This window comes from Bactrocera oleae, chromosome X (genome assembly GCF_042242935.1).
Source record: "Bactrocera oleae isolate idBacOlea1 chromosome X, idBacOlea1, whole genome shotgun sequence".
In the NCBI taxonomy this organism is placed as follows: Eukaryota; Metazoa; Arthropoda; class Insecta; order Diptera; family Tephritidae; genus Bactrocera; species Bactrocera oleae.
Window position 1 is genome coordinate 24842416 of NC_091541.1, and position 15103 is coordinate 24857518.

Genomic DNA, 15103 nt, shown 5'->3' on the forward strand with positions numbered 1-15103 from the left:
GATATCATTCAGTGACACAATGTTCAATGAAGCATTGATTGCTATTGAAGATCATTGTATTGTCATCGCGAGTTTACCAATCAGTCATTTCGGTATAAGTTCACCAAATCGAAATGCATCTGACTTAATCAACACAGATAAGAATCGGGAATTGCAGTAAGATACTGACGAATTGCCAATTGTAATGTTCCACTACTAAATGATGAACAAAAAATAATTTACCGCAATATGTTGGTAGTTTCGGCAAGGCAAGAGGGGTCTTTTTCGATGCACCAAGTCAATCTGGTAAAATATTCCTTATTTCGCTACTTCTTGCTAAGATACGATAAAAAAAATGGCAATCGCATTGGCTGTAGCATCATTTGGCATTGCAACATCTTTATTAGAGGGAGGCAGAACAGCTCTTCAGCATTTAAGTTGTCATGAAACATTCAAATTAGGTGTAAAATGTCATTTAGGATGAATGCACTATGGTACACGAACATTCATTTGAGGCATTGGATAGAATATCGAAAGGTACAAAACACAACGGCAAACTTTTTGACGGCACTCTATTACTTCTTTCAGGCACTTCCCGTTATTCTACGTTCAACGTACGCAGATGAAATTAACGCTTGCTTTAGATCATAGCGACATTGGCGTATTGTTGAAAAAGTATAATCGACAGTGAACGTGTGCGATAATAAACTTCAAGATCCATCTGCCGAAACTTTCTAAAAACAACTGTTAGATATTGGCTATGGAAAAGTTGCTGTATATGAAAATACCTATGGATTTCTGCACAATCAACAACTCACAAAATATTCTCATCGACAATATATTTCCCAATGTACACGCAAAGTATAAAAATCTTAAGTGGCTGGACGAAAAAGCGATTTTGGCAGCAAAAAAATCTGGACGTCAATGGAGTAAATTCAAACGTATAACAGTTGTTGCCAGGGACTTGGCATCATACAACTCTTTCGAAGCGGTTTAGGATGTCAACGAATTAATGAAAAACGCTATCGAAGCCACCATGTTTAATGGCAAGTTCCGAGGTGAAAATGTATTGCTGTCACGAATTCCACTGATTCTTACAGATGTGCATATAAATTTAAACGCACTCAATTTCCAATTAGATTGACACTAGCAATGACGCTCCATTAGTCACAAGGCCAAACGTTGTCTGTTTGTTGCTTAGATTTGCTTACACCATGCTTTTCCAACTTTATGTGGAATGTTATCGGGTGGCCAAATCATCCAGTTTGTTTTTATTCGCCAACAAAGACGGACTGACGGAAAATATTGTAAACTCAATTGCGTTAAGAGATTAATCTTTGTTTTTAGTTGGCATAAATAGTAGAAATACTAACTATTTTCGATGTATAGTTGAAATTTAATATATATTTGCTACTTTAATAAAGAATAATTTATTAACTTTAATAGAGCATACTTAAATTGTCTACAACTCTTCAGTCCGCTTTCAAGTATGGTTACACATACCCAATAAAGTCTACTTTGACCCGACACATTTTTTTACGTAAAGTAAAAACATAATGTAAATAGGTAATACAGTTCAAATTTTTTACATGTATTTCTTCTTAATATTCTTAAGTTTAAAATTAAAAAACAAAAATTTATATTTATATTTCAATTTTTGAGATAACGGAATTTTAATGTAATAACAAGTAAATATAGGCACCAGAAAGTCTGCGTTCAGCTTTAAAATTAGTTAGAAAAGTATTAAAAATGAAAAAGAAAAATTAAATTCAATGTTGTGTTGGATAGCCGCGTTGTTTGAAAACCTCGTTCAATCGATTTGGCATTGATCTTACCAACTTGTCTGTTTCCTCAGCTGTAATCCGAGACCATTCTGCCTTCATAACATGCCGCAAAGAAAGTCAGTCCGAGTTGCTGCGAACGGCGCGGAATCGACAGTCCACGGTCTTATATTATATTAGCCAATAATGAATGCTGGGTCTCAAAATAGGTAATGGTGTTGCGAACACTACGCTCAGAAGGCCGATTATGTTGACCATAAGTTGAGCTAAGCGCGCGAAACACATTCTTTACAGAACGTGAATTTTTGTAATAAAGTTGAACAATGTTTAAACGTGTTCAAGCGTTTGTCTTTCCATGATGAAATGCCCAATAATACAATAACTTGACTGCTTGACTCAACTCAAGCGTGATTTGTCAAAAAAAAGATATTGAAAAAAGTGCCTTTACTTGGATCACCCGTTATTAACTTCCATAAGGTCTCCGGATCAAATTTGACTATTTTAGATATTTCGATTGATATTATTGATATATTCAATATGTTCCATTGTCAACAAACTATTAATTTTGTTTTTCTATGTGGAATGATTTATTCAATAATTTTGTAGACGAATTTTCGCTTTCTTCAACGCTCTTGAAAAACGTTGATTGACATTATTTTGTCTCTCATCTGGAAATCCCCAGATTATTAATTTGTATGTAAACTACACATAGGTACAGTAGTAAAGTAAACACGTAAAGGTTAACACACGCCTACGAATAAATTTGAACGTTCAATGTATTCTAAAAAATATAAAAGAAAGTGAAATAGAGGTCATAGTGAATGACGACTGAGATCAATAGGAATTTTGAAGAGAAAGTGAATAAAACATAGAATACGCTGAAGCGTCTGATATCACAGGTGATATGTAGTGATAACGCTCATGAAACTTGAACAAATAAGACACTGGCATGTTCACATTTGTTATTCTTGATTTAACCGCTTGACTAAAATGTCATAATGTGACTGCCAATTTTTTTCACATCTTTGAATTACCAAGAAATCGCATCACTTTAGTTGGAACCATCCGTAAAAATAAGCTTGAATTGCCACCAGGGCATTGTACCATAAACCTACAGGTGACTCAGCTGTGTAAAAGTCTTGGAAACTATATGATTCTTTTTTTACTTGTAGGTTTATATAATGTACCAGAGTTAGTAACAAATAAAGGAAATTGTACTTCAACTCAGCACTTTGCATATTATCTCAATTATATCGAGGACAAAAAATAATATAATGAAAATGAATTTTGAAATTCAAACTGAATGACATAAGAACTCTAGTAGTAGTGCTAATAAGTTCTTGGTTTATTGGTAGACATGCCAGCAGACTGGCGATACCATGCAGCACTTATTGTAGAAGCAGCCAAGGGAAGAAGAAGAAGGGCCTGTATCTTCTAAGCGAATGCACATACAAAACTTTTTGAATTAATGAACTCCATCAGGAGCACAGGGTGGTACAGATAGAACAAAATATAAATAAATAGCCTAAATACGTCGTCAGACATCCACCCTACCAATCTTTTTCGAGAAATTACAAAGAGAATTCGATAGTTGGATCAATACGATTAACAACCGTCTATTTGCACGAGATCAAAAGGAATGCTAAACAGAAGTATAACAAAAAGACGTCGATGCCAAGTCTGTTAGAAACAGATAATAAAACTGCATTAATCTGAAGTACATGTGAAAAGTTTGTATGTAAGCAGTATTCTAAAACAATTGTTCTTTGTAACTAATGTAAGAACTACAAATTTACCCAGGTTTAAAGTTTTTCTCAAATTCGACCACAAAGGGTTGAATGCGAACAAATAATAAGTGTTTACATCTGTATTGTACATACATATATATTTGTGTGGGTCGTGTGCTGCTATAATTCAACTGAGTCGAGTTGAAAACTATAATATGAGTATTGGTCTTATGTTTTTGTAATCTTAAATAATCGGTGTTCCCAGAATATTTTTCCACAGATCACTAGTATTGACTCTAAAACCACTAACACACTCTCCAGGCTGAGCAACTACTTTTAATTAATGATTAGAAACGTTTTCTTGCAATGTACGAGTACAAATACACATAGCCAATAAAGTCTGCGTTCACCCGACACTATTTTTTAAGTGAAATAAAAACACAATGTAAATAGGTAATTAATTTTAAATTTTCTACACGTATTTCTTCTTTATATTTTTAAGTTCAAAATGCAAAAACAAAAATTTATTTCCTATTTTCATTTTTGTGATAATGGGATTTTAGTGTAAGGAGAAGTAAACATAAGCACCATTAAGTCTGCGTTCCGCTTTCAAATAAGTTACAAAAGTATTAAAAATGATAAAGAAAAATTAAATTCAATATTTGGTTGGATAGCCGCGTTGTTTTAAAACATCGTTCAATCAATTTGGCATTGATCTTACCAACTCATCAGTTTCCTCAGCTGTAATCTGGGACCATTCTTCTTTCATAACACTTCGCTAAGCCTCTTTACTTGTTATAGTATGCTGACGAATTCTTTTTTCCACAAGATCCCATAGATGCTCAATAGGATTGAGGTCAGGTGATTGAGGGGGCGCTTTAAGTTGTCTAAGAGCATTGTACAAGAGCTAAAGTCTAACTGCTTCCGCAGTATGCTTCGGGTCAGTATCTTGTTGGAACCAAAACGTCGAAGATAATCCAAGATTCTCTGCACTTTTGTTTTTTAAAATGTTCAATTAACCTCCTTTTTCCATTGTGGATTCAATAAATTGAAGGGGACCCACACCACCAGCCGCCATGCAACCCCACACCATAATTCCGCCACCTCCGTGATTAACTGTACCAACAAGATTTTGCTTTCAATGGCAGTTCCTGACTTGCGCCACATAATTTGTCGATCTTTTATGCCAAAAATGCAAAATTTACTTTCATCCTAAAATACTACTTGTCTCCAGAACTCCGGCGACTTATTTATATAATTATGAGCAAATTCAATACGCTTTCGCCTGTTTACAAATCAAATATATGGTTTCTTTCGAGCGACTCTACCATGATATCCAGCTTTTCGTAAAATTTTTCTAGCAGTTTCGGCACAAATTGTTTTTTAATGGTTATATTTACGTTTTCAATAATCTTGGTGGACGTAATTCGAGGGGTAACTTTCACCATATTTATTATTTTCCGTTCTTCCCGGGCTGATAATATTTTCGGACGGCCAGATCGCGATTTTGTTTTAAATTTCCGGTTTTTTTTTTAATTTTTTACGACGCGCTGGACAGAAGAATACATTCTTCCAATAGTTTGCCCAATTTTTCTGAAACTTTCGCCATCTTTCCACAACTTAATGATACTTTTTTTTCCGACAGACTAATTTCTTTTCCTTTGGTTTCCATTTTTTTGAATATTATTTCAACGCGTCACGAGCTCTTCTAATGACTAATTATATTAAAACACAAAAGAGTCTACGCAAAAAGAACGAACAAATTCATGAGAAGTAACGGCATTTCCAATTCAAGCTAACTGAACAATGGTGTCTATGTTTACTTGTTCTTACACTAAAATCCCGTCATCACAAAAATGAAAATAGGAATATTCATTTTTGTTTTTGCATTTTGAACTTAAAAATATAAAGAGGAAATACATGCAGAAAATTTTAACTGAATTACCTATTTACATTGTGTTTTTACTTCACTTAAAAAAATGTGTCGGGTGAACGCAGACTTTATTGGCTATGTGTATGTAAAAGTATATAATCAATTTCCTCTATTTATCGTTGAAGGGCATTTATTACTAAAAGACTCCCAAAGTAAAATCAGTAGCTTTAAATGAAAAACACTGAAATGACAGTACTGTAAATACTTTATGTTTCACTTAGTGACCAACGTGCCGCCCTTCCAAACTTACCGCCCGTATCAAACGAAATTTGTCAAAAGTTATGCCCTTAGTTGCAGCGTAGAAATCAGTTGTTCGCTTTTGCCATGTTGCCATTGCTCAATTTGTATACATGATTTTGCAGTTATAATTTTTCATAATGGAAAAACTCGAAATTAAAATCCAACTATTAAAAATAGTCTACCTATTTATAAATAATTGTATTTGACTGTGATATTAAATTAGCTTAGGAATATTTTAAACATTTTTAAGTTAATTTTTTAATTACTACAAAATATAATCAGTTGAATCGTTTCTACGGATATCTAACGATACTGACAGGATAAGTGGTGGTGAGTGTTCATTTACATTGCGCTCTAATTAGATAGGTCGTATCGGCTGATAAGTTTTATGGTTTTGCGTCGGTCACTAATTGAAGCATTAGTTAAATAGAAATATACTTACCTGAGAGATACATGTAAGGCCAACAAGATAACTCAGTGTGCACACGATAGCAATAAATATTTCTTTACGTTTACGTAACAATTGTGGCCATTCATCTATTATAGCAGTAATAAAGCCTTCCATTGTACAGAATTGTGAATCGAGCCCAATAAGAAGTAACATGAAAAAGAAAAGACAAGACCATAAGGGTGAACCTGGTAGTTGTAACACTGCCGATGGGTATACCAAAAACGCCAAACCGGGACCTATAAAGACCGAAAATACAAATTTTATAATTAAAAGCAATCAAGTTATGAGAGCCATAAAATATATATTTTTATATAGAATGCACAGTTAAAGTTTGTCTGGAAACTGGGGGTACTCCCGCCCCAGAATAGGTTTAATATACATATCTACCCAGAGCTATATCAACCAAGCTTGCCGAAGAACCTTTTTCCTTTAGTAAGATCTTCACCATACATCACCAATATAAATTACTACAAGACAGTTTACTTGCTAAAGAAAACCCTCCGAACGATAAAATTTCACAGTAAAGATGTTACAGCAAGGCTATATGTAACTCGGTATAAAAATTGGACTACAGGTGTGGTGTGGCAACTTTGAGTTTAAGTTAATTGCTATATCTAAGCAACTCCTCCTCCAAATGAAAAATAAACTAGGTCATAACGTTTTCTTGACACCTATGTGATACGGTTTGAAAATTAGAAAATTGGGCAACCACAGCTACTTGCCTATTGCACAATTTTAAATTTCATCTAATTCTTTTACTTTACAATATATTAATGAAACACTAATGAATAGGAACAAATTTTGCACAAATAGTCCTTTCAAGGTGTGCCACCTCTTATCTAAGAATCCTCAGACACCGAATATATGCCTAGTATCTATGCTGGCTTTTTACCTAAAATTTTGGTCGATCTGTGAGATAACACATGATGTGTAAAATTAGTTATTTGATATTCTATTGACTTTATGCTAAATATACATACAAGTAGTATCTGTCAATGTATGAGTTGTCTTAACCCATATCGGACCAATGTTCGATTAATCAATTGGTTAATTTAGCTCTTCTTTAATATATTTTTCTACTCTGATTTTATTCAAATTCTTACACAAAATTAAATTTTGTCGAAATTATTATTATTATAAAATTACTAGCTGACCCGGCGAACTTCGTACTGTCATAGCGTAGCTTTGATGTACTACTTTATTTTGTATAGCTGACAGTTGTCCTATCTTAGGTATGAGTACCTATTCAATTTAAACTGGAATCTATAATATCCTCCTTATAAAAATGAATCCCTGTTTCCCTATTTATTTGAATTGATGTTAGTTTTGCATATACAAATATGGAGTTCTCACGGTTACGCCTACATGATGCCTCTATACCCTTCTCTGCTCTGAGGTTTATTCTAATTCTTTTTGATAAACAATATTTTTAGTTATATGTTTCATTAGTATTTCCGTCAAAGTCGGTACATTTAATTGTGGCGAATAATTTTCAAAAATTAGTAAATTAGTGCGATAGAATTTAATTAAGTAACCACATTTCTAAACAAACGATGCTCTTTCAATATAGTCTATGGCTGTGAATGACGATGACATTCGTTACGCGCATTTTTTAAAATATGCAAAATTAAATTTATAATTATTTATTCATTCTTTCTGAGACATTTTCTTAATATTTTTTTCCGTAAGAACCTTCTACAGAGTATTAGAAAACTACAAAAACGGCATGACAACGGGAAACGGGTTTCATTTTTATGTATATAAAGAATATATTTTGAATTACCTTTTATTTAAATAAAACTATTGTGTGGTTTTATGAAACCACGGTAAAAGTGAAACTTATTTTCATATCGTAGACATTAAATTAATAATTTTTGGAATAATATTCTATTAAGGGTATTGAAATGGCATGATCAATTTCAATTTTATTTTTGGAAAATCGGAATGGTAATGGAAAAATGAAAAAAAGGGAGCGAAGGGAGTTACATATATATATTTGGTATCACAGGACATAAGTATATAGTACATATTCATATAATATATTTATTTGCTTTGATCATTAAAAGCTTTGATAACATCTGAAAAGACCAAGCGATCGCATATATGCTCATTAGACTGCTTTTTTTTTTTGAACTACTTTTTTTTCGATCCCATGGTGAAATTTTGTTGGAAATACCAAAAAAAAAATTCCCTAAAAACTTGGGACTTTAATTTTAATATTAAGTACTAGACCTAGGCCTGTAAAGATTTCCCATATAAAATACACGTAAAACTTGATTTTTTTTTCTTTTTAATTTTATAACTCAGCGGCAGTTGATGGGATTATCTCACCCGTCATTAGGTATTCCTCAGAATTGAACGCTCTACAAAAGTCTCCATTGCGGTAAAGTTATAACTTGCACCTGCGGGGTAGTACAAAATTGTAGGAAATTTAATTTCCTACAAAAAAGTCTTTGGCACCAAATCGATAATATTAATACTCTTTGAGATACAGAGATTTTAAGTTGAAGTGGTATGACCTCACCTGAGTTTCAGAAATCCATAAAAATTCCATACTACTTCAACTTAAAATCTCTGTATCTCAAAGAGTATTAATATTATCGATTTGGTTAAATTTCCTACAATTTTGTTATTAACAATTTTTCTGTATCTAGTGTTGTTTACGAGACAATTCCAAAAAAACGCGAATTTCATGGAAAAATTAGGTTTGGGGGCCCGTACTACCCCGCAGGTGCAAGTTATAACTTTACCGCAATGGAGATTTTTGTAGAGCGTTCAATTTTGAGGAATACCTAATGACGGGTGAGATAATCCCATCAACTGCCGCTGAGTTATAAAATTAAAAAGAAAAAAAATCAAGTTTTACGTGTATTTTATATGGGAAATCTTTACAGGCCTAGGTCTAGTACTTAATATTAAAATTAAAGTCCCAAATTTTTAGGGAATTTTTGTTTTGGTATTTCCAACAAAATTTCACCATGGGATCGAAAAAAAAAATAGTTCAAAAAACAAAGCAGTCTAATGCTCATATATATATAAATATATGTATATAATTATGTGTGCATCTAAACAAATATGAAAGAACGCATACTTTTTGTATATCTGTCTACCTACAACATATGTACATATGTATGTAAATATGTATACCAATTGCTTCATGCGAAATTTCACGTTTTTTTGCTTTCATTTCAGAGAATCAATGTGTCGAAGCCAGATTTATAGTAAATCACACAACAACAACATTTTCATTCATGAACGCAGGCTTACTCTTAACAAGCGAAGTTGACTCATTTATAAAAGTAAACGCCATACCATACACATCTTCCCGAGCATGTGTTTGCCCTCAAGCGTCTTTTCGCGATGATGGCAAAAGCTAAAAATCATAAATTGAACAACTTTCTGATGTTCCTTCTTGAAAGGAAAAGTGTCAACCCAGCAAACACAGAAAAAAGTGACAAAAATGGCAACATAGCTCTTGTCGATTTAAAATATTTTACAATTTTAAAATATTTTTATATGGCTCGCAAAAATCTGCGTCGATATACATATATGCATGCTCATACATAAACATACATATTTACAATGATTTGTGGGCAAAGCTGTTAGAGCGGCAAGGGAAGCGGTGACAATCGGCAATCGTTCGTTTGTTGTTTCCGACACAGCTCGGATTTTCTACCAACAACACAATGTTGTGACGCTTTGTCGTCGCGTGAGTCGCTATAGCAATTAGGCTGTCATATTGACATGTGTGTGTGCTGCTTATGCTACTTGAGACGATTGTTGTTTTTGTAGAACAATGTTTGTAATTTTTGCCGGTGACGTATTTACATATATGTGTACGTAGGTTTGTGTATGCATTATTTGTTCGGCACATATGTATGTACATATACACATATGTATAGAGCATTACAAAAACGACATGCAAACGCAGCCCAAAAAATTTGAGACGATGTAATAAAAGTTTCACTTTAATAAGTTTTTAATACTTTTTATAGTATGAGTTTAGCCAAATTGAAACACAATTAAGCAAAACAAAATATTGTTTAAGTTCTTATATGTACATACATATTTTCTATTTCTATTTATGAAAATAATAAATAATAATATGACATTGAAACACTAAGTAAAGATTTTTTTTTGCAAATAAGTAAATGTAATGAAGAAAGATTTTTTTTGTGTAATATATTTCATAGCCTCAAGAAATAACAGAGTGTAATGGGACATTTAAGTAAGATTCATTTGGAAAATCTGTGGAGATACCACTGTCCACTGTATTTTTAAACCATACCGTCATTTCCAGGCGCTTAAAAATTTGGAATCGTGTCATCGAAACAATATCTAAGCCAGAACTCAGGTTTCCAATCCTATGATTCAAGATTATTGGTCAAACAATCCAATTGTGAAGCTGTGCATGTCTAGAAGTCGTTTCTTAATATCAGGTAGTTTGTTTTTATAGTAATAACTACACCAGAAATTTTAATGTTAACAAAAACCATCTCAAGTTACTAAAAGATTACAGCCAAAAGATGGGCGAAGTGCATCAAAAGAACTTCGCGTGGAGAACCACTTTTCTCCTAATGACGGCTTCATCAGCCTTGACTGGTACTGATAAAAACAAAAAAAAACACTACAATTGAACTTAATCTAAGAAATATTCTAATTTTTAGTGAATTGCATTTTTTCATTAAAATCGAAAATAACAAGAAATGGAGATATAACTTTTGTCGGAAACTGGGTTCTTACTTGTAAAAAAGTGTAATGTTGCACCTCACATTCATTGTTTTGAGTCCTACCTTTACGTTAAAAACAATCGTTGTTAATATTTTTACATTAGGAAATATTCCGCTATCCTAATACACCTTATATAGGTAATTCCAACTTTCCGGTTGACGTTATACAATATATATTGATCTATGTGTCATATTTTAATGAAATTAACTGGACATGTTTTCTGTAGCAGAATGTGCCCATACCCTTAATGATTTCCGTCTTCTTGTTGACTTCTCTCTCATATACCCAATATATTATTAGATTTCGTTCCTTTGGGTGAGTTTATATCTGTTAAGTTCACCACTTACTTGCCACTTTATAATTCCGCGTATGTAAATTAAAAAATTGTATATTTTTCCGGTTTGGAAATGTTTACAAAATTGTTTATTTATTAATAATTATGACGAGATTATCTTCACGCAATCACTCCCTGGTCGCATACCAGTGGAGAGGTAATTCAAAGAATATAAAAAAATGAAGAAAATGCGGTTACGCGCCAAAGACAAGTCCGGTGTTTTTTCGACGACAATCGCTGAGAGGAAGAGTTTGTCCGCTTCGCGGACAGATATTTTTGTACTGTTTTGTTGTGTAGAGATCCTACTGTGTGTGTGTATGCGGCTGCTTCCAATAGTGTAATGCATTTGTATGTGTTGTGTGGTGTATAGGTGTTTTGATGTTTCCAGGTGTGGGATGTGTGCCAGTGTTGTCTTGTGAGTGGTGTGTTGTGTTTTTCGGGGCGGGAAGCTTAACTCATTTAGCCATCCCGGCCCCCCTAGGCGAATGTTCAGCCTAGCAGTCGCTGTAGCTGTTGCAACGTTGCCACAACGTTGCTGAGTCCGGACGTGCGACGATAGTGCGGCCTACGCCTAGTCGGTGGTACGTTGTGCTGACGCCATGGACGGGACTCCGATCGGGGTGCCGTTCTTCGGCGACGTGCCACACGATTGGTTTGCTGCGGTCGGTTTGCACCGCGGATTCGTGGGGCAGGCTGCCGATTGACCTCTCGCCTCGGAGTACGGTGAAGCAACGTGTGATGCTACCTGCCACACATTTGGCACAAAGCACCGGAGTCGCATTCCTGCGTCGTGTGTGTATGCGCCAGACAATTGTTGCAATGCCCATGCGCCTGGGCAACCTGCTGGCGTTGTGTCGGCGACATGCCCTTGAAGAGCCCACAGTGCTGCAACTTGTGTGAACGGCAACAAAGGGGGCATCGGATGCGATGGGGCGCCTCTGGTGGAGACGGAACGGCTGCGGAGGCTCGAATACTAGTACGAGCGGTGGTTGACGGTGCAGTTGCGGCTGGTGTTCGGGGCGCCGCGGTTGGCATAATCCCAAGGCGAGGCACCGTGATGGCCGATCGCATTGTTGGCGTTGGGGTGGAATGCATCTCTGTATCCATATCTATTAGTCTACCCATTATTTTATTAGTATATGATGGTAATTTGTCATGTTATATTTGCGGTTTTTTAATTAGACGGATATTTCGATTTTTTTCTTCTTGTAGGTATTATTGAACGGATGGTTTACTACATGCGTTTTCGCTATTATTTGAGATTGGCAGGAAGCATAGTTTAACGAGCGGTCTGGTTAGCGTTCCGTTTCGAGTACGGAGGTCAACTACTCGTATATGACCGTCGGAACCATGATGCAGCTTCTCTATGCAACCAAGTCGCCATTCTGTAGGGGGAAGACAATCGTCATGGATTAAGACAAAATCTCCAAGCTTTGGCGCCTTTTCGGGAGTTTTCCAGCGGTACCTTTTATGAAGGTCCTTTATATACTCCTCCTTCCATCGGCGGCTGAAATCATGATGGAGAATTTTAATTCTTTCCCATCTATTTTGTAAGGATAGCGACTCCACGCCTGGCTCAGGTATGGCCAGAATGGGTGCTCCTTTTAGAAAGTGCCCTGGAGTTAGGGCTGTGAGATCTGAGGGATCTTGCGAGAGTGCCGTTAGTGGCCGTGAATTGAGAACGGCTTCAATGCGAATTAATAATGTTGTAAATTCTTCATAATTAAATTTGTAGTTTCCAGCTACTTTTTTAAAGTGGGATTTGAAGCTTTTTACAGCTGATTCCCATAAACCACCCATATGAGGAGCGCTTGGAGGGATAAACTGCCAGTTAATACCTTGGTGAGCGTATTTTTGTACAATTTCAGGTGAGACTTGCCTAACAAAGTCCACGAACTGTTTTTCTGTGGCTCTTTGAGCTCCTATAAATGTCTTGCCATTGTCGCTCATGAGTTTTGACGGAAAACCGCGTCGTCCGACGAAGCGAGCAAATGCCGCGAGAAAAGCCTCCTTTGCCAGATTCGTACATAGCTCGAGGTGTACTGCTTTTGTCGTAAAACAGACAAAGACAGCCACATAGCCTTTCATGAGGGTGGGAGACCTTAACATGGATGCCTTTATCTGAAAAGGCCCAGCAAAGTCGACACCTGTAATGGTGAAAGGCAGAGCGAAGTTACAGCGTTCCGGTGGAAGTGCTGCCATAATCTGCGTTCGCATCTTCTGCTTATGCATAGTGCAGATCTTGCACATGAAAATGCATTTCTTTATTTTGGGCTTGAGTCTTGGAATATAAAACTCTTGACGGACTATTTGTTGCATGAGGCGATGTTCTGCGTGTAGCAAAAGCACGTGGACATAGTGAAGGTATAAGGTGGCAAGTTGCGATTTCTCTGGGATAACTATGGGATGACGTTCGTTATACGTCAGGCTGGAATTGGCAAGCCGACCATTCGCACGGAGTACTCCTTTCGTGTCAATGAATGGATTTAAGACTAAGAGTGAGCTCTTTTTATCTATCGGCTTCGATTCTCTTAGTAATAATATTTCTCGGCTGAAATAACGCGCTTGCGTAGATGCGATAAGAGCGACCTTTGCTTTTTGTAAGTCTAGGTGCGTCACTGTATCGCATTGGGAATGTAATGAAGTTACTCCCTTAAGTTTAATTTTGAGTCGCTCTATGAACTTAAGCATGTAAGCGATTACCCTGAGGGCTCGGGGATACGAGGAAAATCGCTCAAGGATGTCATTATCCTGCAATGTTGCGTGAAAGGAGTCGATTTTTCGACTTTCTGGGGCTATTATATTGCGCATGGGCGATTGCGGCCAAGAATCAGGAGATTCTGTTAACCATCGGGGGCCATTCCACCAGAGGGTGGTGGTGACAAGGTGCAGGGGTTTGCACCCTCTTGTCCCTAGATCAGCAGGATTGTCAGCACTGGCTACATGTCGCCAAGTGGCTGATCCTACTAGGTCAAGTATTTGAGACGTTCGGTTGGAAATATACGTCTTCCATGCATGTGGTGGTTTTTCTAACCATGCTAATACGATTTCGGAATCGGACCATAGATATAATTTATATTGTGCCATGTTTAAATGCGTTTGTACGATGGATACTAGTTTGGCTAGTAATAGCGCTCCACATAATTCAAGTCGTGGTAGACTTATTGTTTTTAAAGGAGCCACTTTTGCTTTTGCTACTAGTAAGTGGCATGTGGTCGCAGTGTCGCTTTGTGTGCGAACATATATAGTTGCGCAATATGCCTTTTCAGAAGCGTCACAGAAGCCGTGTAGTTCGACTTTGTGCTCTGGGGCATAATTTACCCATCGTGGGATTTGTATCTGTGAGATATCATTTAGATTGCTCGCAAACTGGGACCACTTTTCTAAACGAAGTGGTTTTACTTGTTCGTCCCAGTCGGTTCCATCTAACCATAATTCTTGTATTAGGATTTTGGCTTGTATCATAATTGGCGAAAGCCATCCTGCGGGGTCAAAAAGTTTTGCCACAGAGGATAGAATTTGTCGCTTTGTTATGGCGGATAATGCAGATATTGACTCTGTCGTGTATGAAAACTGGTCAGATATCGCATTCCATTGGATCCCCAGAGTTTTTGTTGTACTTTCCTTTTCGAATTTAAGGAAATTAGTATCTAACAAATTTTCATGCGGTATATTTTTTAATATATTAGGGTGATTCGCCGTTATCTTTTTCAACGGAAACCCTGCGGTTTTGAGGGCTTTTACCACTTGTGAGAGTGACTCGTATGCTTGTGGAAGACTGTGACTTCCAGACAAGATATCGTCTACATATGTTTGTGTTTTTAACACTTTGGTTGCCAGAGGAAATTCTGACTTTGTGTTTTCTGCCAGTTCGTGGAGTGTTCGAATGGCTAAATATGGAGCACAGTTGACGCCAAAGGTAACTGT

General features: G+C 36.1%; 1 protein-coding gene and 1 pseudogene across 2 annotated transcripts in view; both read right to left on the bottom strand.

Annotated features, from left to right (window-relative positions):
* The window catches only part of Gat (GABA transporter), a 300362-nt gene that overhangs the window by 106523 nt on the left and 178736 nt on the right, over positions 1-15103 (bottom strand). For both annotated transcript variants that reach the window (XM_070112754.1, XM_070112753.1), the window contains exon 9: positions 6103-6347. In XM_070112754.1, coding sequence (XP_069968855.1) covers positions 6103-6347 — 245 coding nt within the window. The remainder of the gene's footprint in view (positions 1-6102; positions 6348-15103) is intronic.
* LOC138858214 (uncharacterized) lies at positions 11198-12284 on the bottom strand (annotated as a pseudogene).